Genomic DNA, 27,706 nt, shown 5'->3' with positions numbered 1-27,706 from the left:
CAGAGAGATGTTTGTTTCTGTGGCACGATGGGTGAAGAAACCGGGTGGCTGTACCGACTCTGATAACATATCCCGTCATGTGCCTGTTTACTAATGACTGGCTTCCATCTGGCCCCTCTAACATAAAGGCCTGATTGGTGTAGTGCTGCAGAGATGGTTGTCCTTCTAGAAGGTTCTCCCATAACCACAGAGGAACTCTAGAGCTCTGTCAGAGTGGCCATGCGGTTCTTGGTCACCTCCCAGACCAAGGCCCTTTTCCCCAGATTGCTCAGTTTGGTCGGGAGGCCAGCTCTAGGAAGAGTCTTGGTGGTCCCAAACTTCTTCCATTTAAGAATGATGGAGGCCACTTTGTTCATGTTTTGGTACCCTTCCCCAGATCTGTGCCTTGACACAATCCTGTCTCTACAGATAATTCCTTTGACCTCATGGCTTGGTTCTTGCTCTGACAACTGTGGGACCTTATATAGACAGGTGTGTGCCTTTCCAAATCATGTCCAATCAATTAAATTTACCACTGGTGGACTTCAACCAAGTTGTTTAAACATCCGAAGGATGATCAATGGGAACAGGATACACCTGAACTAAATTTTGAGACTCATAGCGAATGGTCTGAATACCTATATTTCTGTTTTTTTATATTTAATAAATTAGCAAACATTTCTAAAATGTTTTCAAAACCTGTCATTATGCATACACACTCTAACACAGGTAAAACTGTAATGAACTGGTAGGCTAAATGTGAATAATGTGAATGCCACTGTCAAACCAGGCAAAGGTGCATTCTAGAGACATTAATACAGTTAATGCAAGAGACATTACTTCTCAAAGCAAACACACATACAAACACACACATATCCACTTTATGTTAAAATGGCCTGTGAGGGAAAGTCAGAAGTGAAACACACAAGACATCTGTTAATTTCACCGCGATACCACTAGATGTTGCACTTCGCAATGTTAGGCTACCATTGAATAACATACGATGCTAGTGCCTCAGTGAAGCAGAGCCACATGGATTTATTAAACACCTTAGCTGTCTGAACAGCAAAAAAGCCCATGGAATCTGATATTTCAAGACACTCTAACTTGCTGTTTGGACAGTCAGAATTACGAAACTGATTTGAAAAACAAATGACCCCATTTTGAAATCATCAGACCCAACATGGAAATTAGCATTAAAACTACACAATTTTCTCTGCATCCCATGGTTTATAGAATTGCAGGAAATTAGTCTTAAACTTACAAAATGTTGTCTCTGCCAACAAGAGGCGTGTGAACCGTTTGTGTCATGAACAGTGCTTGTGCCTATAGATATAGAGGTGGTGTGTGTGCACAGGGATGTTTCCCAATGCTGGAAGGGGGGCCTGATCGAAAAAGTTTGGGAACCCCTGGAGTACAGTAGAGTATGGTACAGTACAGTAGTTTAATTCAATGGAGTAGAGTATGGTACAGTAGAGTTTAATTCCGTAGAGTACAGTAGAGTGCATTAGAGTTGAATTCAATAGAGTACAGTTGAATTCAGTAGAGTACAAAACAGTACACTATACTTTACTTTTCTTTGCTTTACCTGTACTCTAACGTGCTCTACTGTATTGTACTTTACTATAATTTTCTTTACTGTACTGTACTCTGCTGTGCTTTACTGTACTATACTCTACTGTTCTTTCCAAAATTGTGAAAGATAGATTTGCATTTGCCAAGGCAGTAGCTTCTCTGCCTGGGGTCCAAACACATCAAGGCACTTACATTGCATATAAAACAAAAGATAAAATATAGACGTCTATGATTGGTTCGGTGGATGTGGAAATCATGGCCTGTCCAGACTGCACCAAAAAAGAAAAAAAGGTTTAATTCTTTAATATTGAATTATTTTATCCCCCCAAACTCATCACTTGTTCAAAAATAGAATTTTTCCATTTATCCAGATTACAACCTCTCACTTTCAGTTAATCGAAAATTGATCCTTTTTCAAAATATCTCCCTTTCAAAAACAAGCCATACACAAAGCTGGTTGTAATTTCAGTTCCATCCTCCAGAAAAGACAGAATAAATAGTACGACAAAATATACAAATGGATTAAAAAATATATATTATGAAAAAAGGAATTATCTTTGTTAATGATATTATGAATAGGAAAGGTGGAGTTATGGAACTATATATGGAAATGTTTGCTCTATCCAAAATGACATCCAACTGATTGCAGCATTTCCACAAAAATAATGGAGGAGGCAAGTGGAAGGGGTAGATGGTAGGAAATATGTTTGTTTGCCCTTTATTTGCCTTTACAACAAAAAATGTAATATATACATATCAGTTTTACTATTGGACCAATTTGATCTTGTCCCACGTTTTCCTCAGATTACACACAACCCACAAAGAATTTGAAAACAAATCCAATTTTGATAAACTCTCATATCTATTGGTTGAAATACCAGTGTGCAATCACAGCAGCAAGATTTGTGACCTGTTGCCACAAGGAAAGGACAACAAGTGAAGAAGAAACACCATTGTAAATACAACCAACATTTATGTTGATTTATTTCCCTTTTGTACTTATCTATTTGCACATCGTTACAACACTATATATAGTCATAACATGCCATTTGAAATGTCTCGAGTCCTTTGTAACCTTTGTGAGTGTAATGTTTACTGTTTATTATCTAGTTCACTTGCTTTGGCAATGTAAACATATGTTTCCCATGACAATAAAGCCCCTTGAATTTAATTTGAGAGAGAGAGAGAGAGAGAGAGAGAGAGAGAGAGAGAGAGAGACAAAGTGAGAGAGAGAGAGAGACAAAGAGAGAGAGAGAGAGAGAGACAAAGTGAGAGAGAGAGAGAGAGAGTAAGAGACAAAGTGAGAGAGACAAAGTGAGAGAGAGAGAGACAAAGTGAGAGAGAGAGAGAGAGAGAGACAAAGTGAGAGAGAGAGAGACAAAGAGAGAGAGAGAGAGAGACAAAGTGAGAGAGAGAGAGACAAAGTGAGAGAGAGAGAGAGAGAGAGAGAGAGAGAGAGAGAGAGAGAGAGAGAGAGAGACAAAGTGAGAGAGAGAGACAAAGTGAGAGAGAGAGAGAGAGAGAGAGACAAAGTGAGAGAGAGAGAGACAAAGTGAGAGAGAGAGAGAGAGAGACAAAGTGAGAGAGAGAGAGACAAAGTGAGAGAGACAAAGTGAGAGAGAGAGAGACAAAGTGAGAGAGAGAGAGACAAAGTGAGAGAGAGAGACAAAGTGAGAGAGAGAGAGAGAGAGAGAGAGAGAGAGAGAGAGAGAGAGAGAGAGAGAGAGAGAGAGAGAGAGAGAGAGAGAGAGAGAGAGACAAAGTGAGAGAGAGAGAGACAAAGTGAGAGAGAGAGAGACAAAGTGAGAGAGAGAGAGAGACAAAGAGAGAGAGAGAGAGAGAGAGACAAAGTGAGAGAGAGAGAGAGAGAGAGACAAAGAGAGAGAGAGAGAGAGAGACAAAGAGAGAGAGAGAGAAAGAGAGACAAAGTGAGAGAGAGAGAGAGAGAGAGAGAGAGAGAGAGAGAGAGAGAGAGAGAGAGAGAGAGAGAGAGAGAGAGAGAGAGAGAGAGAGAGAGAGAGAGAGAGAGAGAGAGAGAGAGAGAGAGAGAGAGAGAGAGAGAGAGAGAACTTGCCTGACGTGGGAGCACTGAGGGCCATGACACCGTAGAAGGAGAATGGTCCTGTCTCAAACTTCATGTTTTCGTTCCCGGCCTCCACTTCCACTCGCCCCTGAGAGACACAGAGAAACACAGACAATGGATCAGGGACAAGCAACAACACAGGGTGTCACTGTAATATTAAAATCTTGGGCGTTCCTGAGATGACAGAAAACAAAGACATGATACAGTCCCTACAGAGGAAATCCCAAATAAGCTGGAATGCCAGTTTGAGAGGCCACTTGAGATACATACAGTCCCCCACAGGCCCACCCAGAAGAGAACAGAAAGAGGGAGGCCTGCCGCGGCCCATCAAATCAAATTTTATTCGTCACATACACATATTTAGCAGATGTTATTGCGGGTGTAGCAAAATGCTTGTGTTCCTAGCTCCAACAGCGCAGTAGTATCTAACAATTCACAACAATACATACATCTAAAAGTAAAATAATGGAATTAAGAAATGTATAAATATTAGGACGGGCAATGTTGTAGTGGCATTGACAAAAATACAGTAGAATAGCATACAGTATATACATATGAGATGAGTAAAGCAGTATGTAAACATTATTAAAGTGGCCAGTGATTCCATGTCTATGTATATAGGGCATCAGCCTCTAGGGTGTAGGGTTGAGTAGCCGGGTGGTAGCCGGCTAGTGAGGGCTATTTAACAGTCTGATGGCCTTGAGATCTTTTTCAGTCTCTCAGTCCCAGCTTTGATGCACCTGTACTGACCTCGCCTTCTGGATGATAGCGGGGTGAACAGGCTGTGGCTCGGGTGGTTGATGTCCTTGGTGATCTTTTTGGCCTTCCTGTGAAATCGGGTGCTGTAGGTGTCCTGGGGGGCAGGCAAAGTGCCCCCCGGTGATGTGCTGGGCAGACCGTACCACCCTCTGGAGAGCCCTGCGGTTGTGGGCAGTGCAGTTGCCGTACCAGGCAGTAATACAGACCGACAGGATGCTCTCAATTGTGCATCTGTAAATGTTTCTGAGGGTCTTAGGGGCCAAGCCACATTTCTTTGTTATTTCTAGATTATCAGGTGAAGGAGGATATTCTCAGAGCAGCGAGAGAGAAGAGACAGGTGACATGGCAGGGATCTACAATCATGTTCTTCCCAGACTATTCCAAATGAGTTAACGACCGGAGGATGGCACTCAGTAAAAACTGAGATAAAACTCAATGAAGCCAGGCACAAGTTTGACTCACCAGACGAAGCCTCAGCTTCATCCAGAGAAGATCCGCCAGAGAGAACCATTGAATCCAGAATTCTATTGGATGCAGGACTATCAAGGTCTGTCTGATAAATGCCTTAGAAATGTCATTAATAATCATTACTATTAGGGCTTTATTTGCCTGGACTGTTTCTTACCAGTAGGCTATTTTTATTTAATGTTTTTCTCAACAACAAAGAAATCTATATATTTTTAAGGGCCTTCAGATTAGCTCTATTTAAAGATTAAGTGTGAATTCAATGCAAAGCTATGCTTTTCCAGTAGGTGGTGACAAAGAACTATAGCCATAGATATAACAATGAGACAGATATTCCACAGGATGTAGAAATGTGAAGCAATTGCTTCACGTTTCCAGTCACTACCAAATACAGTGCATTCGGAAAGTATTCAGACCCCATGACCTTAATAAAAACCTGCTCCAGAGCACTCAGGACCTCAGACTGGGGTGAATGTTCACCTTCCAACAGGACAACGACCCTAAGTACACCGCCAAGACAACGCAGGAGTGGCTTTGGGACAAGTCTCTGAATGACCTTGAGTGGCCCAGCCAAAGCCCGGACTTGAACCCGATCGAACCTGAAAATAGCTGTGCAGCGACGCTCCCCATCCACCCTGACAGAGCTTGAGAGAATCTGCAGAGAAGAAATGGAGAAATGTGCCTAATACAGATGTGCCAAGCTTGTAGTGTCATACCCAAGAAGACTCAAGGCTGTAATCACTGCCAAGTGTGCTTTTAGAAAGTACTGAGTAAAGGGTCTGAATACTTATGTAAATGTATATATTTCAATTTTTTAAATATAAATTTGCAAAAATTCTAAAAACCTGTTTTTGCTTTGTCATTATGGGGTATTGTGTGTAGGTTTATGAGGAAAATAATAAGCCTGTAACATAACTAAATGTGGAAGAACTGTACATACTGTCACGTTCGTCGTATAGAGGAAACAGGCGCAGCGTGGTCCCTTGACTGGTGACCATCGCTGGAGACCCTGGCCTGGAGACCCCAGGCTGGGGACCGTCGCTGGAGGCTCCGGACTGTGGCCCATCGCTAGAGGCTCCGGACTGTGGCCCATCGTTTCGGGGCTCCGGAGTGTGGCTCGTCGTTTCGGGGCTCTGGAGTGTGGCTCGTCTTTTTGAGGCTCCGGACTGTGGCCCGTCGTTTCGAGGCTCCGGACTGTGTCCCGTCGTTTCGAGGCTCAGGACTGTGGCCCGTAATTGGAAGCTCCGGACTGTGGCAGACCTGGGTTCAAATACTGTTTGAAATAATTTCGCAATACTTTATATGTATGTGCTTGATTGACCTTGGTTTAATTGGACTGATAGAATAGTCCCAAAACTGCAAAATCTGCCAATCTGGCACTTCAAGTATTTAAAGATTTCAAATACTTTTTGAACCCAGGTCTGGTTTGCAGTGCAACACAAAACAGCATAGTCCATTACATTATGAGACATATATAGTAGGTCAGGGTATACAAAGTTCAAAGTTCAGACTGAATCATCAAAAGATATCTCTTGCATTTGATGCTTCCTGTTTTCAAGCAATGTGGACAGAAACCATGAGATTGAGATCATGATTCCTTTATTATTTGTGAGATAGTGCTCAGCTTTTTCATATTGTCGGCTCGAATTAGCAACCTTTCGGTTACTGGCCCAACGCTGTAACCTGCTAGGCTGACTGTCACCCCTGATTGGAGAGGGTTTCCAAGGTGTGTGTGTGCTAAGCCCTTGTAGGGGTCAGAGCTCTCCGTCAGCCAGTTATGACCCCTTCACTGGGGGGTCAGGAGCTTGCGTGTGCGTGTGTGTTTTGCTCTCCCCTCTCCAATCAGTTTTCAATTGCCACACAGGCATCTTAGACCTAGCAAAAATACATTTCCTGGGAAACATTATGTAGTCATACATTTCCTGGGAAACATTATGTAGTCATACATTTCCTGGGAAACATTAAGTAGCCATTTTGAGTCAACATCAATGTCGGATTCACCTCTGGGGGGTCCTGAGTGTGTGTGTGTGTGACCGCAGCCTGCGGCACGGTCTGACACACACACACACACACACTGCTGAGAAACCATGCAGAGAAATCATCAATAACACACACACACACACACACACAGGCAGGGAGGCACAGACGAAAGCACACACGCGCTTATTACTTCATTTCGATCCAAAATGTACCTATGTGAGTAAGCTTGAGTAAGCTTCAGTAAGCTTGTGTGAGACTATCAAACATAGGCTACACACACACAAACAACCCATCCCACCCATAATCATTCTCCCATCCCAACAATAATCATTCTCCCCTCTCTCCATCATCCCCCTCTCCCCTCCCTCAGTCACACCAAGGAATACATTTTTGTGTGATGATGACAATATTCAGGAAACTGAAAGACAGAAAAACAAACAAACAGAAATGTTTATAGACATACGTAATGGTTAGTACCAGGATAGATGCACGGACACACACACACACACACAGTAGCTATAATGGCGGTTGAATGAAGATTGGGGTTCCCATGCCTATGATCTTTCATAAACAAATGCAGCCCACACACACATACACACACACACACTGTACATTTCCGAGAACAACCAATTCATTATTTTGTGACCACACAGGTCATAGTACCACAAACACAGTTACTATAGGAACCTCATGATGTGTACAAACATATGATTACACAAAAATAACCAAATATCTCCTCTTTCCATCTCCTCTCTGTTCCTCTCTTTCTTTTACAGGCAGTCCAATCCCCCTGTAGGAGTATAACATTATTTTCAAGAGCGACAATAAACAATGAGGGAAAATTCCCATTCCATCTCCTAACATTCTATTGTTGGCAACATGGCTTTGCATGTTGACAGTGTTCCTCTCCCACCCCTAAACATAGCTCTATGGATTATTCCACCTGGGGGGTCTCCTATGTCCCCCACTGGATGTATACCATTATCATGAGTGAGGGGTGGGGAGGCGAACAAGTTGCTCAACGATAACTGGATTACTGGCCCTGGATAATGACTATTTGGGGACCCTAATGCCATAAATTACTTATGTGAAAAACTATAGGGTGGGGGGGTCAGGTGTTTGTGTGTTTCTAGTGTGTGTACACAAAGTGGGGCAGAGGCTGGCTGGGGGGTTAGGGTTGGTATTTTTAGCCTTAGCACAGCTCTACCAGACCCCGATCCATTACAGCACAGCTCAACCAGACCCGGTCCATCACAGCAGAGCTCTACCAGACACGGCCCATCACAGCACAGCTCAACCAGACCCGACCTATCACAGCACAGTGCTACCAGACCAAGCCCACCTCAACTCAGCCCAGCTCTACATAGCACCGACCACTATCCTAGGGTCTATTAAAAGACTGTCGAGGGTAGGGCACCACATGATGCAGTCCACACCATGTATCATTCACATCATGTTGGTCATGTTTGCTGGTTCCACAGCCTTTTTTAACTTAAAAAAAATGGTTGGCCCAAACTTAGTCCGTCAACTCAGGCAATAACTCAGTCAACATAAAATTATGGGTTTTTCATCTTTTAAAAAATAGTTGAGGCTGGTTACACACACAGTGCTTTTAAAACTTCCTCGGGATCGGTGTCCCGTCTACGGGACAGTTGAGCTGATGTAGGCTAATGTGATTAGCATGAGGTTGTAAGTAACACGAAAATTTCCCAGGACATAGACATATCTGATATTGGCAGAAAGCTTATACTCTTGTTAATGTAACTGCACTGTCCAATTTACAGTAGCTATTACAGTGAAAGAATACCATGCTATTGTTTGAGGAGAGTGCACAATTTTGAACATGAAAAGCTATTAATAAACAAATTAGGCACATTTGGGCAGTCTTTTGAACATAAATCCAATGATTCATTGGATCAGTCTAAAACACACACACTGCACATACACTGCTGTCATCTAGTGGGCAAAATCTAAATTGCACTTGGGCTGGAATAATACATTATGGCCTTTCTCTTGTATATCAAAGATGATGGTTGAAGGAAATACAAATGAATAGTTTTTTTTCTTCTTCAAATTGTTCCCTAGAATATGCATATCCTTGCTTCAGGGCCTGAGCTACATGAAGTTAGATTTGGGAATGTCATTTTAGGTGAAAACTGAAAAAAGGGGTGGATCCTACTAAAATGGCTACCTGGACTATTTGCATTGACCCCCTTATTTATTTTTTGCACTGGCTCTCTTGCACAGGCTCAATGTACACTCACTGGACCAAACCACACATACTACACTGACATTCCAACACACAAACACACAACTGTATATTGACGCGCCACACACACACACACACACACACACACACACACACACACACACACACACACACACACACACACACACACACACACACACACACACACACACACACACACACACACACACACACACACACACACACACACACACACACACACACACAGAGGAAGAGAGCACTGGGGGAGTGGAGGCAGATTAGGGAACACAGGGTGAGAAGTAGAGGGTGTGGCAGGAGCAGATGCAACACTCAGACCATGAGAAACAAGATTCTCTGGTCTGATGAAACCAAGATTGAACTCTTTGGCCTGAATGCGTCACCTCTGGAGAAAACCTGGCACCATCCCTACGGTGAAGCATGGTGGTGACAGCATCATGCTGTGGGGATGTTTTCAGCGGCAGGGACTGGGAGGCTAGTCGGGATTGAGGGAAAGATGAACGGCGCAAAGTACAGAGAGATCCTTGATGAAATCCTGCTCCACAGCGCGTCCTCAGACTGGGACAATGACCTTAAGCACATAGCCAATATAACACAGGAGTGGCTTCGGGAAAAGTCTCTGAATGTCCTTGAGTGGCTTAGCTAGAGGCCGGACCTTAACCCAATCGAACATCTCGAGAGACCTGATATTAGCTGTGCAGCGACGCTCCCGATCCATCCTGACAGAGTTTGAGAGGATCTGCAGAGAAGAATGGGAGAAACTCCCCAAATACAGGTGCGCCAAGCTTTTAGCGTCATACCCAAGAAGAATTGAGGCTGTAATCACTGCCAAAGGTGCTTCAATATGTAAAAGTGATATTTCAGATGTTTCATTTTATTATACATTAGTTAATACTTCTAAACCCTGTATTTGCTTTGTCATTATGGTGTGTTCTGAGTAGATCGATGAGGGAAAAAACAATTTAATCAATTTTAGAATAAGGCTGTAACGTAACCAAATGTGGAAAATGTCAAGGGGTCCTAATACTTTCCGAATGCACTGTACTTTCATAAAACTCATAAAACTCTGTATCATTGGCTAAGGGCTTGTAAGTAAGCATTTCATGATACGGTCTACAGCTGTTGTATTCAGTGCATGTGACAACTACAATTTGATTTGATTTGGCACAATTGCAGTCCCAACCCTGCAACGGGAGCCACACCAAGGCCTCTTGTGTACACCAGAATGGAGCATTGGCAGTCCCCAACAGCAGTTCCACTCCTTTGGCGGAAGCTTCATCCGGGTGGACTGAGCCAACACTGCTCTCCCAGTTCCCGCCCCAGTCCCTGCATCCAGCAACTTGAGGGAGGTCTGTCAAATACTCAGTCTGCTCTGCTCTCATGTGGTTGGCCAGTGACCTTGGCAAAGTCTCAGCTCACTCACCAAAAAGTTGCAGCTGACCCTATGCCTGTTCGCGCTTATGGGAATGAGCTGAATACCCCCTCTGACTTTAAATCTCGTAGGAGGTTTGGACTAATGCACCTAAATGTGCGACGTATGATTTAAAACATGTACACAATTGACATTTGGGTCCAGGACTTGTGTCCTGACATTCTGGTTCTCTTGGAAACATGGTTAAGTGACCAAGTGAAGTATATGCATATGGTCTCAGTGATGTTTGTCCCATAGTATGTATTAGAGATACAAAAATACCAATCTTCATTTATTTAAGAAGATACATTTTTTAAAGTTTTCTCCTCAAGGGTTATTACATGACATGTTCTACTCTGATTTATCCACTGTCTCCTGTATTCCTGACCCTGAGTTGGCGCTAGAAAATGTATCCTCCATTAAAAATAGATCTAACCCTTGGTTTTCATCAAAGCTATCTGAGCTCATTCAGAAGAGAAAGCAGGACTTTCTTAACTGTATCTCTAACTGCTGGTGACGTTTCTAAATTTGAGAATGCACGAAAGCAAACACATTGCTTTTCTTCCCTGCCTAAGCAGGTTCTGTCTGACTCTGGCATCATAAGTGAGGAGAATGGGAAAAGTGATGCTTTTCATCATAATTTTATCTCGGCAGGCTTTTTATTCGAGAGAAACAGTGGTTTCATTGACCCTAGTCAGTCAATCGACTACGCTTCCCTCTGCCAGCCTGTAGCTGACTCGATGGTTAACCCGTCAACTTCTAGTGAATCTTTGTTTTCATTTCAGCAATTTACTATCTGTGATGTCCTAGATGCCTTGCTTAAGATTTATGTTTTAAAAAATCTACTGGAGATGACATGCTTGATCCATTTTTGCTGTTGATACATTGCTATGTTTTCATTTATTTCTAAACTTACCCACTGTACCTAACATCATAACTAAACTTTATACATACGAGTTAACACACTCAGTCTCATGGATGGCTAACTCTGGAAATTCCTTAGGTCGCTAGTGAGTTAGGTGAATCCGTTTGAAATTTTCTTGCACCTCATTTGTGGAACAATCTTGAAAATGTTCTTAAATGTGATGTTTCAGAAAGCTAATTGAGGAACTTTTTTTTTACTGATGACCGTGTTTTTCTTTTTGCTTCCATTTTGTGTTTATATACAGTGCAATCGGAAAGTATTCAGACCCCTTACTTTCTCCACATTTTGTTACGTTACAACCTTATTCTAAAATTTATTAAATTACCTTTTTTCCTCATCAATCTACACACAATCCCCCATAATGACAAAGTGAAAACAGGTTTTTAATACATTTTTGTAAATGTATTAAAAAGAATAGCTATCTTCTGTATACCACCCCTACTGTGACGTTGGTATGAAGAGATTCGGGAGACAGGCGCAAAAATTACCGTGTGCCGTGTGAAGGCACGGGGACGAAGACCAAACAAGCACGCAACAAAACACAGGGTAGAAACCCAAAACAAAAGAGTGAGGAGTACCTCGAATAAATAACACACACACACACAATGATTAACACACAGGAAGAGAACCGTAAATCATCTGCGGAATCACAATGGCACGAAAGCCAAAACACACAGCACAGGCACTCACACGCACCAACGGACATTGCAACAATAATTGACAGCACCATGGTGAACAAAGGGCACATATATACAAATATAATCAGTGGTATAGGGGCCAGGTGTGCACAAGGAATGTTCTAGAGGGATCCATGACACATACCTTGTTACAAGACAACTGATTGGCTCAAGCGCATTAAGAAGGAAAGAAATTCCACAAATTAACTTTTAACAAGACACACCTGTAAATTGAAATGCATTCCAGGTGAATGCAGGTGACACAAGACAGTCGCTTTGAGGAGCGTGTGACCCTTCAGACACCATGCTTTGCGGTTACACATACTGTGTCTCCTATACGCATCCACAGCCCGGTGCGCTCTGTGCCAGCTCCCCACATTTGCCGTGCTAGAGTGGGCATTCAGCCAGGATGGATTGTGCCGGCTCAGCGCTCCTGGTCTCCTGTGCGTCTCTTCGGCCCGGATATCCTGCGCCGGCTCTGCGCACTGTGTCTCCAATGCGCCTTCACAGCCCAGTATGTCAGGTGCCAGGGCCCCGCAGTTGCCGGGCTAGGATGAGCATCCAGCCAGGACGGCTCCACGCACAGGGTCTCCTTGTGCGTCTTCCCAGCCCGGTGCGTCCTGTGCCAGCTCTACGCACCCGGCCTCCAGTGATGATCCATGGCCCGAAGCCTCCAGTGGTGTTCCATGGCCCGAAGCCTCCAGTGATGATCCATGGCACGGAGCCTCCAGTGATGATCCATGGCAGGGAGCCTCCAGTGATGATCCATAGCACGGAGCCTGCAGTGTTGATCCATGGCACAGTTCAGAGTCCAGAGTCTCCAGCGACGGTCTACAGTCCAGAGTCTCCAGCGACGGTCCCCAGTCCAGAGCCTCCAACGACGGTCCCCAGTCCGGAGCCTCCAACGACGGTCCCCAGTCTGGAGCCTCCAACGACGGTCCCCAGTCTGGAGCCTCCAGCAACGGCTCCCAGTCCGGAGCCTCCAGCGAGGGTTCCCAGGCCGGAGCCTCCTGCAACAATCGGTGGTTCAGTTTCTCCAGCAGTGATCTACGGTCCGTAGTCCCCGGCGACGATACCCACACCAGAGGCGCCACCGAAGTGGGGGGAGCCTCAAGAGGATGCCTCTGCGTCCCAAACCGGAGCCTCCACCGAGATGAGATGCCCACCCGGACCCTCCCCTATAGGTTCAGGTTTGCGGCTGGAGTCCACACCCTTGGGGGGGTCACGCCCTGACCTTAGAGAGCCTTATTTATGAGCCTTATTTATTCTCTACTTGGTTAGTTCAGGGTGTGACTTGGGTGGGCAAATCTATGTGTTCTATTTCTTTCTTGGCCGGGTATGGTTCCCAATCAGAGGCAGCTGTCTATCATACTTAGGCAGCCTATTATCCACCTGAGGTTGTGGGATCTTTGTTAGTTGCTGTACAGCCTGCAGAACATCTAAATAAAGAAAGATGGACGTTTACCACGCTGCACCTTCGTCTCATTCCAACAATGGGTGTAACAGCTGTCATCAAAACAAAGGGTGTCTACTTTGAAAAATCTCAAATCTAAAATATGTTTTGATTTGTTTAACACTTTTTTGGTTACTACATGATTCCATTTTTGTTATTTCATGGTGTTGATGTCTTCGCTATTATTCTACAATGTAGAAAATAGTCTAAATAAATAAAATCCTTTGAATGAGTAGGTGTGTCCAAACTTTTGACTGTTAGTGTTTTTATTTAGTTTTTATATTTTACATGTATATTTTCTGTAATTTATGTAATTCAGGGCTCATCTGTAAAAGAGACATTGGTCTCAGTATGATTCCCTGATTAAATCAAGGTTAAAACATGACTAAAACCAAAAAATTGTGTTTTGATACACAGATAACTGACAGCATGGTACGCATGGTGTCTTCTCCTCCCTCCCTTTTTCACCTCTCTTTCCCCCTTACATAAGAGGGATCAATTACTGAAGGCCAGGCCCCTCTGGACCAAAATATATCTCTCTCTTTCTCCCCCCCCCCATCCCTTCCTTCCTCTGCACTTACACTCTCTCGCTCCACCCTCCCCTCTCTCACCCACTGTTCACCACACACCATGCCCTCTTCAGGAGTCTCCAGTACCTTCCGCTCCATCCCTTGCAGCTTCTAATCTCCTGCTGCAGTAACAGCTGCAGTAACGCTACCCCCTGACTATACCCCCTGCCCTGCCCAGCATCTCAATAGTCTAGTGGCCTCCTCGTCTCTTCTCCTCTGCTTTATCTGCACGGATATGAATATGCAGGTTTGGGAGCGCTACAGTATATGTCGAAGTGAGTGTAGGTGTGAGTCCAAAGCCGTCATTCTTAACAGTCTTTAAATAGGATGGTTAATCTGGCTGTGTGGTTGATTGATTATTTTTATCCAACCGTCATTTAACTAGGCAAATTCTTATTTACAATGACGGCCTAGGAACAATAGGTTAACTGCAATGTTCAGGGGGCAGAACGACAGATTTTTACCTTGTCAGCTCAGGGATCTGCTCTTGCAACCGTTCGGTTACTGGCCCAGCGCTCTAACCACTAGGCTACCTGCCGCCCCAAAATGTATAGGCTCCCTCTGGGTTAAGCATGCTCTGTTCAAAAAATGCAGAACCAAGAACAGATACAGCCCTTGGTTCACTCCAGACCTGACTGCCCTCGACCAGCACAAAAACATCCTGTGGCGGACTGCAATAGCATCGAATAGCCCCCGTGATATGCAACTGTTCAGGGAAGTCAGGAACCAATACACGCAGTCAGTCAGGAAAGCTAAGGCCAGCTTCTTCAGGCAGAAGTTTGCATCCTGTAGCTCCAACTCCAAAACGTTCTGGGACACTGTGAAGTCCATGGAGAACAAGAGCACCTCCTCCCAGCTGCCCACTGCACTGAGGCTAGGTAACACGGTCTCCACCGATAAATCCATGATTATCCATGCCTTCCGCCTGGCTACTCCAACCTTGGCCAACAGCTCTGCCCCCCCCGCAGCTCCTCGCCCAAGCCTCTCCAGGTTCTCCTTTACCCAAATCCAGATAGCAGATGTTCTGAAAGAGCTGCAAAACCTGGACCCGTACAAATCAGCTGGGCTTGACAATCTGGACCCTCTATTTCTGAAACTATCTGCCGCCATTGTCGCAACCCCTATTAACCAGCCTGTTCAACCTCTCTTTCATATCGTCTGAGATCCCCAAGGATTGGAAAGCTGCCGCAGTCATCCCCCTCTTCAAAGTGGGAGACACCCTGGACCCAAACTGTTATAGACCTATATCCATCCTGCCCTGTCTATCTAAGGTCTTCGAAAGCCAAGTCAACAAACAGGTCACTGACCATCTCGAATCCCACCGTACCTTCTCCGCTGTGCAATCTGGTTTCCGAGCCGGTCACGGGTGCACCTCAGCTACACTCAAGGTACTAAACGATATCATAACCGCCATCGATAAAAGACAGTACTGTGCAGCCGTCTTCATCGACCTCGCCAAGGCTTTCGACTCTGTCAATCACCATATTCTTATCGGCAGACTCAATAGCCTCGGTTTTTCGGATGACTGCCTTGCCTGGTTCACCAATTACTTTGCAGACAGAGTGTGTCAAATCGGAGGGCATGCTGTCCAGTCCTCTGGCAGTCTCTGTGGGGGTGCCACAGGGTTCAATTCTCGGGCCGACTCTTTTCTCTGTATATATCAATGATGTTGCTCTTGCTGCGGGCGATTCCCTGATCCACCTCTACGCAGACGACACTATTCTATATACTTTTGGCCCGTCATTGGACACTGTGCTATCTAACCTCCAAACGAGCTCCAATGCCATACAGCACTCCTTCCGTGGCCTCCAACTGCTCTTAAACGCGAGTAAAACCAAATGCATGCTTTTCAACCGATCGCTGCCTGCACCCGCATGCCCGACTAGCATCACCACCCTGGATGGTTCCGACCTTGAATATGTGGACACCTATAAGTACCTAGGTGTCTGGCTAGTCTGCAAACTCTCCTTCCAGACTCACATCAAACATCTCCAATCGAAAATCAAATCAAGAGTCGGCTTTCTATTCCGCAACAAAGCCTCCTTCACTCATGCCGCCAAGCTTACCCTAGTAAAACTGACTATCCTACCGATCCCACCGATCCTCGACTGCGGCGATGTCATCTACAAAATGGCTTCCAACACTCTACTCAGCAAACTGGATACAGTCTATCACAGTGCCATCCGTTTTGTCACTAAAGCACCTTATACCACCCACCACTGTGACTTGTATGCTCTAGTCGGCTGGCCCTCACTACACATTCGTCGCCAGACCCACTGGCTCCAGGTCATCTACAAGTCCATGCTAGGTAAAGCTCCGCCTTATCTCAGTTCACTGGTCACGATGGCAACACCCATCCGTAGCACGCGCTCCAGCAGGTGTATCTCACTGATCATCCCTAAAGCCAACACCTCATTTGGCCGCCTTTCGTTCCAGTACTCTGCTGCCTGTGACTGGAACGAACTGCAAAAATCGCTGAAGTTGGAGACTTTTATCTCCCTCACCAACTTCAAACATCAGCTATCCGAGCAGCTAACCGATCGCTGCAGCTGTACATAGTCTATTGGTAAATAGCCCACCCATTTTCACCTACCTCATCCCCATACTGTTTTTATACTGTTTTTTATTTATTTACTTTTATGCTCTTTTGCACACCAATATCTCTACCTGTACATGACCATCTGATCATTTATTACTCCAGTGTTAATCTGCAAAATTGTAATTATTCGCCTACCTCCTCATGCCTTTTGCACAATGTATATAGACTCTCTTTTTTTCTACTGTGTTATTGACTTGTTAATTGTTTACTACATGTGTAACTATGTGTTGTCTGTTCACACTGCTATGCTTTATTTTGGCCAGGTCGCAGTTGCAAATGCAACTAGCCTACCTGGTTAAATAAAGGTGAAATAAAATAAAAAAATAAAAGTTAGTGTTGTTACACAAAAAGCTTCCCTGAATCAACCCAGTTCATTGTTGAATAAGGGTTGGGATTAAAAATGCTTTGTGGACCCTTTTGTAACCCCACTCAAGACAGGACGGGGAGCTGCCATTTGTGACATGTATGTAGCAGGGATGTTAGAGCGTGTTGCTCAGGCCTATATAGTGCAGTATGAATAGAGTAAGCAATGATTAGTGAACTAACAAAGGAGGAACCAGAATGAACCTGTTAGTTGTTTGTTATACTTGTTTGTAGAGGTTATAAAAGAGTTGAGGGAGAAAAAGAGAGACAGAAAGAACAATCGACCATTGAGAGGCCTTACCTGCAATATGAGTATGAAGTAGTCAACTGCCTTCCCTCTCTGGTAGACATAGTGTTGAGGACAGCGTTTGTCACTGTCATGAAACTTGATCTCCTGGATCACGTCTTGGGTGTCTTAAAATCCTCAACAGAACCTTGTCTGAGATCTGGGATGGGCTGAACAACATCACCTCTGGATGAGGCAGGAAGATAAATATATTGTACATACAATATGTAAGGTATGCATATATGAGATCTGGTATGGGCTGATTAACCTCTGGATGGGAGAGAGACATACAGTATATTAGACGTATATTATAGACACAGACATTTATGAGGCTGTGGTTTATCACAGCTATATGTTGAATTGAAATGATCCAATGATAAAGTAGTCCAACAATATGCTGCCAGTGGTGATGGCATGATGTCAGCAACATCACAGAGACATAAAGACAGAGAGAGAGAAGCGACAGAAAGAGAGGAGACAGGAGAATGACAGCATCAGAGAGTGGTGAGATAGACTGATATAGACACTGAAACAATCCCAGTAGTGACAAAAGGGAAAGACAACGAGACTTGTAGAGGCAGACACAGACAGGCATGCTGTAACACTGCTTTGTCTGTTATTTTAGAGAAAGAGGTAACTGCAACGGCATTCTCGCTCTAGCTGACAGCATGCTACAACAGACCACATGACTAGTGGTGCTAGCAACACTTTGTGTTACATAGATTACTACAAGTGAATCATTTATGTAATTGCATTCAAACAGGTTTGAGAATGTTTCACTTTTACAATGAATGTTTAATACCTGCAGGAATTGAAACCATGACCTTGAGTTGTAACCGTATCTTACCAATTGACAAACACATATTGTGCTATATGGTGATTCTATAGTGCATGTGAGTGTTCTGCTTTGTATGGTGTGGTTGGGAGGTTGATTGCCCCAACATGTCATTATTTTGGTTGGTGGGCAGGGACACATGTTCTAACCTGTAGTCAGGAAGCGGTGAGCGGCCAATAGCAGTTGAGGGGAGATCTTGACTTTGGATTCGCTCTCGCTCTGTTTGAAGGCAGAGAAGTTCCTCTTGTTCTTATTGGGTATCACCTTTTTCCTGTTTCTGCTGTTGTCAGCTGGGTGGGAGAGAGACAACATAAGGACAGGTCAGAATCAGAGATACATCCTTATGTCTTATATAAAACCAATAACAGCCTTTTCCAGAGGAAAAGGTAAATTTTCACACTATCCATCCTGAACCATACTGTGGTGACAATTCACATTGTCCATTCCAGCATGGTGGATGCATAAACAGGTGAGCAAAGTACAGCTCAGCTTTGTTTGGCTCAGTATTGTGAAAAGGGTATAGCTTGTATCTATTATTTCAGTGCAAGTAATTCATGTGTTACAGGCTCATATGACATAAGAGAAGATGTAATAAATGTATTATGAGCGTGTTACATTTTATAGACTCATTGTAGAGGTCAGACTCATCCAAGATCTCTGATTTGATGATCTCCTCGATGACGTCTTCCAGGGTGACCAATCCCAGCACCTCGTAGAATGGATCCCCCTCCCCCTCATCATTCACCTTCTGAACAATGGCCAGGTGGGACTTACCTGGAGAGAGAGGGGGGGGGGTTAGGTTAGGGTTAGGAGTTGATCAATATATTACAGTGCAAAGTTAATGTCCATGGAATGTTAGAGCCATACATGACTTTGTCACTGCCTCCAGGACAGACTTCTAGTCACCAATATCCTTATTAAAATATAATTGTTAGCCTACGTTAATACTAAGTTAATGCTAAAGGGCCAGTATGACTGCATTAAAACAACTACCTGCCCAGTCCCAATTTTACCATACACTCCTCTGCTTGCTCCTGCGTTGATCGCTGATAAGATGTTGATGTGTAGCCGTATGTCATTAAGACTGTCTGTAGCCATGGTCACTGTTACAGTACAGCAAACACATCCTAACACAGTGGTATTCAAAGTCGGGGCCCCGACAGCTAGTGGGGTCGCAGGGGAACTGCACTAGGGTCACCAAAATGTTTTAAGAACAGAAAAATGTACAGTACAGATTGTATGCGTCAACATACAGACATTTTTGAGAAAGATCATTTGAAAGATACAATTTCATTGAGTCAATGTATTCATTGGTTTCTTTTCATTTTGATACATACATTTCCATTAAAATGGGCAAATATGGCTTGGGAATGGTTCGGGAATGGTCTGAGTTAGGAGGGGAAAACTGAAACTGAGCTGTTATTGGCAGAGAGGTTTGTCACTCTCTTTGATATTGGTCTATTAGCAAATTTACCACATGGTGATTTCACCATGGAAAACAGAAAAACTCCCGCCCAAGCAAACCTGTAATTAGAAGGTCCTGTGTATATTGTATTTTCAACCAGCAACTAAACTACATGACCAAAAGTATGTGGACACTTGCTCATCGAACATCTCATTCCAAAATCAATGGCATTAATATGGAGTTGGTCCCCCTTTTGTTGCTATAATAGCCTTCTGGGAAGGCTATTATAGTCATCTTGGTAAGTCTTGGCCTTGTGTTTCAGGTTCTTGTCCTGCTGAAAGGTAAATTAATCTCCCAGTGTCTGTTGGAAAGCAGACTGAACCAGGTTTTCCTCTAGTATTTTACCTGTGCTTAGCTCTATTTAGTTTCTTTTTATCCTAAAAAAAACTCCCTAGTCCTTGCAGATGACAAGCATATCCAAAACATGATGCAGCTACCACCATGCTTGAAAATATGAAGAGTGGTACTCAGTGATGTCTTGTTGGATTTGCCCCAAACATAACACTTTGTATTCAGGACAAAGCGTTAATTTCTGTACAGGCTTCTTTCTTATCACTCTGTTAATTAGGTCAGTATTGTGGCGTTACTGCAATGTTGTTAATCCATCCTCAGTTTTCTCCTATCACAGCCATTAAACTCTGTAATGGTTTTAGATCACCATTTGCCTCATGGTAAAATCCCTGAGTAGTTTCCTTCCTCTCCGGCAACTGAGTTAGGAAGGAAACCTGCATCTTTGTAGTGTATGGGTTATTGATATACCATCCAAAGCGTAATTGATCACTTTACCATGCTCAGAGGGATATTCCATGTCTGCTGTTTTTATTTTCACCCATCAACCAAAAGGTGCCCTTCTTTATGAGGCATTGAAAAATATTCCTGATCTTTGTGGTTGAATCTGTGTTTCAAATCAACTTCAATTTAATCCATTTTAAATTCAGGATGTAACAACAAAAAGTGGAAAAAGTCAAGGGGTGTGAATATTTTCTGAATAGCTTTTTAGTGGATTTCCATGAATAAAAAAACCCTGCACAGCCAATTATTGCAGGATATCCAATGATATGCAGTAACAACAACCACCAGTATGTCGGGTCTCAAACCATAGTAAAGAGGAACGACAGTCCTGCAGGCATGGTCAGTGAGTCAGTGCTGTGTGTGTGTGTGTGTGTGTGTGTGTGTGTGTGTGTGTGTGTGTGTGTGTGTGTGTGTGTGTGTGTGTGTGTGTGTGTGTGTGTGTGTGTGTGTGTGTGTGTGTGTGTGTGTGTGTGTGTGTGTGTGTGTGTGTGTGTGTGTGTGTGTGTGTGTGTGTGTTTGGTTGTGGTTGTATAACAGACAACCTTACTACACAATTCACCCCTTCTCACCCAATATGAGCAAACAGTGTGGTTGAGGAAGTGGTCTGGGTTTAGGGTCAAGACATTAGTCAGATTCCTTTGCAGAATGTTCGGTCTGTTGCAAAACGTTTCGCAATGGTTACCGTTTACCTTTTATGATAGACACCAAGCTGAAGCAAAAGGGGAGGGACCTAAATTAATTTGTCCAATAGAAACTCTTGTTTTCGTTGAAAAACTTTTTCCGCTTGGAGTAAATGGATGCCTAATGCCTATGTTGACTTTGTCACCCTGTGTGGTATTTCAAGACAAAGACTTTGCAGTTGTACCCAAAACAATAGATGTTCTGAGAGGCTGAGAGAGAGAATGAGGGATATTAAGATGGCCTCTAAATCCTAATTTGTCACTTTCATGATGACATTTTGTTGCCCTGTTTATGCTTTTAGCAAAATCAGATCTTGAGGTAAAATTGATTAAACTGACAGTTCAATAGGCCTGGATAGATTTTGTGTGAAAGCTGCAATGAATTTGTACTTCAGGAAGGCTACGTTCACATCACATTTCTCAGGTTGTGTTTCTCCATCTCTGACCTAATTAAATCATATAACCACAGAGCCTCAATGTATTGGTTAAGTGTTGGTAAATTCTTAGGCTTGACCTGTTCTGTGTGTGTGTGTATGTGTGTGTGCACGTGACATTCAAAGACTCATTCAGTGATTCAGCAGCAGAACACTTGGGGGTCAGTCTTGTTAAATTAGAACACATCACACTGGCCTCACACATGCTTCACACCGACCAATGAAAACCTCAGCAGCAGCCAGTAGTTTCAGTGAGGATTGAGGAGAGGAAGCAACACCTAGGCCTAAAGTCCTCTTTCCAGCTGTTTGATAGAGGGAAAGAGTGAGAGCGATAGAGAGAGAAACAGAAAGGGAAACACCCTGGCCTTGCGTTGTCTAACACACAAAGGAGGAGTAGACAGAGAATCACTCAAGTCTGACTGTCTCGTGACAGGTCTTGTCAGCACGAGGATTAGGCAACATCTTGACAGTAGTCATAAAGGTGTGTGTGTGTGTTTATGTGTGTGTACGTATGTGTGGTTTTTGTGCATCACTTGTTCACCTGAATGAAGTTGTATGAAGTTGCTTAGATACTGATCTAAAGTCATACTCCTGTTCCTAGATATATGCACCAAAGGTCAATTTACAGTTAACCACCCCAGAGCGGTGTGTCCCGAGCTCAGCCCTATGTGTCTGAAGGACTGCCTTGTACAGGTGGAAAATGTTGCTGGGTACAAGGTTCAGAGGGCGATGATTGACTATGAAGACATCTGAAATAATGTGCCAACTGCTTAAGATGAGAGAGAGAGAGAGAGAGAGAGAGAGAGAGAGAGAGAGAGAGAGAGAGAGAGAGAGAGAGAGAGAGAGAGAGAGAGAGAGAGAGAGAGAGGGAGGGGTAAGATAAAAGAGAGAATGTAAGGAAGAGAAAGAGTGAAAAGGAAGGAAATAAAGAGAGAGGCTCTGAGAAAGCAGATGAGTCACACCCACGCAACAACTTCCTTAAACCATAGGCTTAACAGTCAACAGATCTTCACAACAACCTCCACAGCTTTCCAACGATGTGACATCACCAGGCAGTAAATTAGTTAATAGACCAATAAGAAAGAGCATAAATGATAAACACGCTGTTTTCCATGCCATTACAAAAGGAAGCTAGTCTATAACCTGGACATTGACCACTGACCAGACTTTTTCAGTGATTCATATAGGCCTACACTCTTAGAAAAAAATAGTTCTAGATAGAACCTTTTTTTCTAAGTAAGTATTTTATCCAGGACCATCTACACCACCATCTACATCATGGGTGCCCAAACTTTTTTGCTCCGCGACCCCATTTTGAAATCAAACATTTTTTGCAACGCCACCATGTAAAAAATGGATGTAATTTTTTACATTTAATTTTACCTTTATTTAACCAGGCAAGTCAGTTAAGAACACATTCTTATTTTCAATGACGGCCTGGGAACAGTGGGTTAACTGCCTGTTCAGGGGCAGAACGACAGATTTGTACCTTGTCAGCTCGGGGGTTTGAACTCGCAACCTTCCGGTTACTAGTCCAACGCTCTAACCACTAGGCTACGCTGCCGCCCAATGTAGACTTTCTTAAGTGGGGCTATGACAATCTTTTACAAATCAGTCTGACTACTTAAATCTGAAAGAAGTATGGTTTGAAGTGACTGAAATGCATCAGGAAGGTTGGGATGTTCAGAAGATCAGGCAATCATTTTGTAAGAACTTCATCACTAAACAGGTTACCATCCAACCCTTTTATGCGAGTAAAGTTGAGGTCGGATAAAAAATGTCATGACAGGCCTGATGGAAACAGAAAATGTTTCAGGTAAAGTTTCCAAATGTCTACAAAAACAAAATACTCCTACAGCCAACCCGTGGCGAGAGCACAGAGCCTGGGGCACAATCTCCCCAAATATGACAATACTTATAGTGGAGGCGACCACAGCACCCAGACCTGACCCTATCAAGTCATCCAGAAGGATAGTGAGAGTTGTGTTGACAAGCACATTACCCAGGAGCAACGAGCATAGCAGATTGATCCCATTCGGAGGAATGGGATCTATCTTGCTGGCGTACCTCTTCTCCTTCTCGGTACCGCAGCTCTGGACTATCCGGAGCTCCATAGGATCCAGGGCCATGAGTCCCAGGTTGAGCCCGCTGAACATACCTGACAGTACCAGCAGGCAGCAGATGAGGATGCACTGGAACCACATAGGAAGCATGGACTTCTTCTCCTCCACCACCCGCAGCCTTCCGTCATCCTCACCCAACAGGTACCACTTGCCATCCTGGCTTTCCTGGACACACAGCCCATACTCCTTCTGGAGCTCGCTCTTCCGGAGAGGCTTGATTTTCAAACTCAGAACCCCCCAGGTTCGGAGGTGGCTCACGTTCATGCCACCCCTGATAACGATATCTTTGCTATAGTCTGCACAAGTCCTGTTAAAAGGAGTATTGTTGCTGGTAACATCACCTTCCTCATGTTCATGGTCGGTGAATCTGATCTGTGATGAGGTGTCAGGAAGAATCTGTAGCCCGTAGAACCTCAGGAAGATGTTGCTCTCTTCTGTTACCTGAATCACCCCGTCATTGGTGGTCGTGGCCGGCTTGTCACTCCTCTCCAGCCGCATGCCGAAGACCCGGGTGGGACTACCAGTCTCCGGGACCCCCGTCTCGGCTCCTGTGCCTGCCATCCACCATATGAAAGCTATTAAAGTTAGTGTATATCCCTGCCAGACACTCCAGTCTGTTGCCATGTTTATTTCCCTTTGTGCTAACTGGGAGCTGAGATCAGCTACCCATTCTGCACAGCCTGCCCGTCATTAACATAATGCTACTGTGCCTCCAATCCGCAGCAGAGACATCACATAATGAATATGAGCGAGCCCCTCTGCTCTTGTTCTTTTTTTCGACAATCAGCAGTTGAAACAATAACAAAGACTTTTCCCCGCCCCTGTTTCAGTAAAAAGCTGAGGGATGGGGCTGTAGAAGTATACCCACTTTCAAATCCATAGACAGAGATATGGATGCAAGGATTGACCATGGATGATATCAAAACTATAGCTTAAACCATGTTTTGAGGCCATTTAGCTTGTTAGTTTACATTTAATTTGTTTGCAAACATTTGAGTAAAACAAGCTTATATTTGTGGTTCTGATGGGGTACGACAGTTGAAGTAAGCTTATGAGACATTAATAAGTTATATTCTTCAAGAGTCATTGGGTACATATCATTAACTTATAAGTCTAAAAAGAAATGCAGCACTGGACACGCACTGGTTGAATAATAATTTCAATGAAATTACCCATGTGGATATTTAACCAACGTGGAATAGACGTCTGTGCCCAGAGAGGCAGATAGCCCCTTCATGGTGGGATGCTAGAATTTATTTTGATTTTTTAAACGGACTACAGGGTATCAAAAACATTTTGGGCATGGTTTGTTTGTTGTTTTTTTATCACACACTGTATACTTTTAGTCTGCACATGCTCCTATGCAGCCCATGGCACCCCACCTGGTTGGTAAACTGTTACAAAATGACCCCCCTCTGATTGGAAGGCGATGAGAGAATTTCAGTACTGGGGTATAAAATGTATTTCAAACTGAGTGCGCCCTAACCTGCAATATATTTTGAAACACTTGAAAATAGGCTTGTTTTTACCGACATGTGGGGGCTCATATTGATAGGACAGCTAGTACCTGTACTACATTGTCAATGTAGATAGCCATCTTGTTATGAGGGACTGGAAGCAGGGCATTGTATGGCCTAGTATGTGCCTGGTGCTTCTGGCATCTGCCACTGTTACACCTAGATCATGACCTGCTTTGGTGGCCAACACTGTACAAAAATGGGATTTCTTGGAAATTAGCTTTCATGGAGTCTTCAGCCAGCTGCCACAATGCAGGAGTCAGGACAAAATAGATGCTAGAAGAGATCCTGGCCCCTGTATGCGTTAGAGGAAAATAATTAGATTGGGTTCTACTCAATTTGATCCTTTTACAAGTCCCCTATTTCCATCCTGTGTGTGAAGTAATTGTGGCTCATGTCTCAGTGTTAGTTCGCCCCCTTGTGTACAAACCACAGAAAGACACCACAGGTTCTCTTGGCCAGAGTTGGGGTCCATTCCTGTATTGTCAGTTGAATGTAATTTCTCCATAGGAGTGCTATTTAATTCTGAATGGACTAGTTTCTTTTACTTTGAACATTCACCCCATTACCAAATGATAAAATGCAGACAGTGTAACTCTAGAGTTGTTACAGTAGATACATATGTATGGTCACCACCTGGAGGTGGTGACCATACTATGTGTATATATGGATTGTGTATGTGTGCCATTCAGAAAGACAAAAGATTTAAGTGCCTGAACGGGGTATGGTAGTAGATCAAGAACTGCAATGTAGTCAAGAACTGCAATGTCGCTGGGTGTTTCACGCTCAACAGTTTCAAGTGTGTATCAAGAATGGTCCACCACCGAAAGGACATCCAGCCAACTTGACATAACTGTGGGAATTAGAGTCAACATGGGCCAGCATCCCTGTGGAATGCTGTCGACACCTTAACCATTCGGAGATAATGCCTAAACTTAACCTTAAACACTTTGAAGTTTGCAATAACATCGAAATTTGACGTTTGAGAAACATGACTGAATATCTAAGTCTAATGTGAGACTGAGCTAGTTGTCCTATCAAGGTGTGTATCAATTTTAACCTTTTTTAAAAATTATTATTATTTCTAACTGATGTGAAAGATACGGTCTTGATGCTTCCAAAACCATACCGCAAACGTTGCATGTTAATGTTTAGACCAAGCGTCGGGGATCTAACGAAACTCCACCATACAGAAGACGTCTTCGTCCAATGAATCTTATGTGTAATGTAATGGAACTGAGTCATTATCAAGGGCTAGATGCTGTCATGGTGGAATAAGTCCCCTAGTTCCAGTGCCTTCAGGAAGTATTCACACCCTTTGACTTTTTTTTCAGCCTGTTACAGACTGAATTTAAAATCGATTACACTTTGATTTTTGGTCACTAGCCCATAATGTCAAAGTGGAATTATGTTTTTCAAAATGTTTACAAATGAATAAAAAATGAAAAGCTGAAATGTTTTGAGTCCATAAGTATTCAACCCCTTTGTTACGACAAGCCTACATTAGATCAGTAGTAAAAATGTGCTAAACAAGTCACAAAAGTTGCATGGACTAAGTGTTTTTTTAAAATAACTACTTAATTGTACGTGTAGAGAGATTATCTGTACCGTCGAGCAGTGAACTTCAAACACAGATTCAACCACAAAGACCAGGGAGGATTTCCTGATGACTCAAAGGGCACTTACTGGTAGATGGGATAAAAAAAGCAGACATTGAATATCCCTTTGAGCATGGTGAAGTTATAGATTACACTTTGGAAGGTGTATCAACACAACCAAACACTGCAAAGATACAGCCGTCCTTCCTTAACTCCAGAGAGTTAGGAAAATCTATGGAAAGACCTGAAAATGGTTGTCTAGCGTTCAGCAAATGTTGCACAATCCAGGTGTGGAAAGCTCTTAAACATTTCCAAAAAGACTCACAGTTGTAATCACTGTCAATGATGATTCTAACATGTATTGACTCAGGGGGTTGAATACTTATCTAATCAAGATATAGTGTTTTAATTTTCATTCATATTTTACAGATGACATGAGTATTTTGTGTACATTGACAAAAAAAAATTACAATTAAATAAATTGTAATCTCACATTGCAATACAACAAAATGTGGAAAATGTCAAGGGGGTGTGAATCTTTTCTGAAGGAACTAAGCTAGACAAATGATTTTTAGACACAATAGTGGAATTTGCTGTTCGCCTTTAGCAATTGTTAGTGAGATGAGACGTGGGGCCATAATATAAATAACAGTTTAGCTAGCTATAAATGTATATGGATACCATGTCATTTATCATAGACATACTTTTAATCAGCTCTATTGTCATTTACAGACATGAATTCGATGTAGAAAAACTGATACATGAATCCTAAATGCAGGTGCCATTTTACTAACTTCTGCGGTAACTTAAACATCAAGACAACACTTAGTAAATGCACATTTCATGTCCAGGGTGAATACATTTTTAATCATATACATCACGCATCATAC

General features: G+C 43.3%; 1 protein-coding gene across 1 annotated transcript; it reads right to left on the bottom strand.

Annotated features, from left to right (window-relative positions):
- Nucleotides 1–3,592: 3,592 nt before the first annotated feature.
- On the bottom strand, nucleotides 3,593–24,379 carry LOC124034024 (metal transporter CNNM4-like). Its single transcript, XM_046346657.1, has 5 exons — nucleotides 23,737–24,379; nucleotides 18,823–18,981; nucleotides 18,357–18,497; nucleotides 17,388–17,558; nucleotides 3,593–3,725 (listed from the first exon to the last, which is right to left on the bottom strand). Exons 1-4 carry the CDS (start codon nucleotides 24,323–24,325, stop codon nucleotides 17,464–17,466), a joined length of 984 nt encoding a protein of 327 aa, XP_046202613.1. The 5' UTR covers nucleotides 24,326–24,379; the 3' UTR covers nucleotides 3,593–3,725; nucleotides 17,388–17,463.
- Between the last annotated feature and the right edge of the window lie 3,327 nt (nucleotides 24,380–27,706).

The sequence above is a fragment of the Oncorhynchus gorbuscha genome, linkage group LG04 (genome assembly GCF_021184085.1).
Source record: "Oncorhynchus gorbuscha isolate QuinsamMale2020 ecotype Even-year linkage group LG04, OgorEven_v1.0, whole genome shotgun sequence".
Taxonomy (NCBI): Eukaryota; Metazoa; Chordata; class Actinopteri; order Salmoniformes; family Salmonidae; genus Oncorhynchus; species Oncorhynchus gorbuscha.
The sequence above is the reverse complement of the archived record's forward strand: the minus strand, read 5'-3'. Positions and strand labels throughout refer to the sequence as shown.

What these genes read in the sequence shown, in the direction of transcription:
- LOC124034024 (XM_046346657.1), bottom strand. Translation starts at nt 24,325, where the DNA reads ATGGCAACAGACTGGAGTGTCTGGCAGGGATATACACTAACTTTAATA. An exon ending in CTGCCTGCTGGTACTGTCAG is followed by an intron (nt 18,982 to 23,736) that starts GTATGTTCAGCG and finishes CTCTCTCTCCAG; the next exon opens with GTAAGTCCCACCTGGCCATT. An exon ending in CTACAATGAGTCTATAAAAT is followed by an intron (nt 18,498 to 18,822) that starts GTAACACGCTCA and finishes TCTCCCACCCAG; the next exon opens with CTGACAACAGCAGAAACAGG.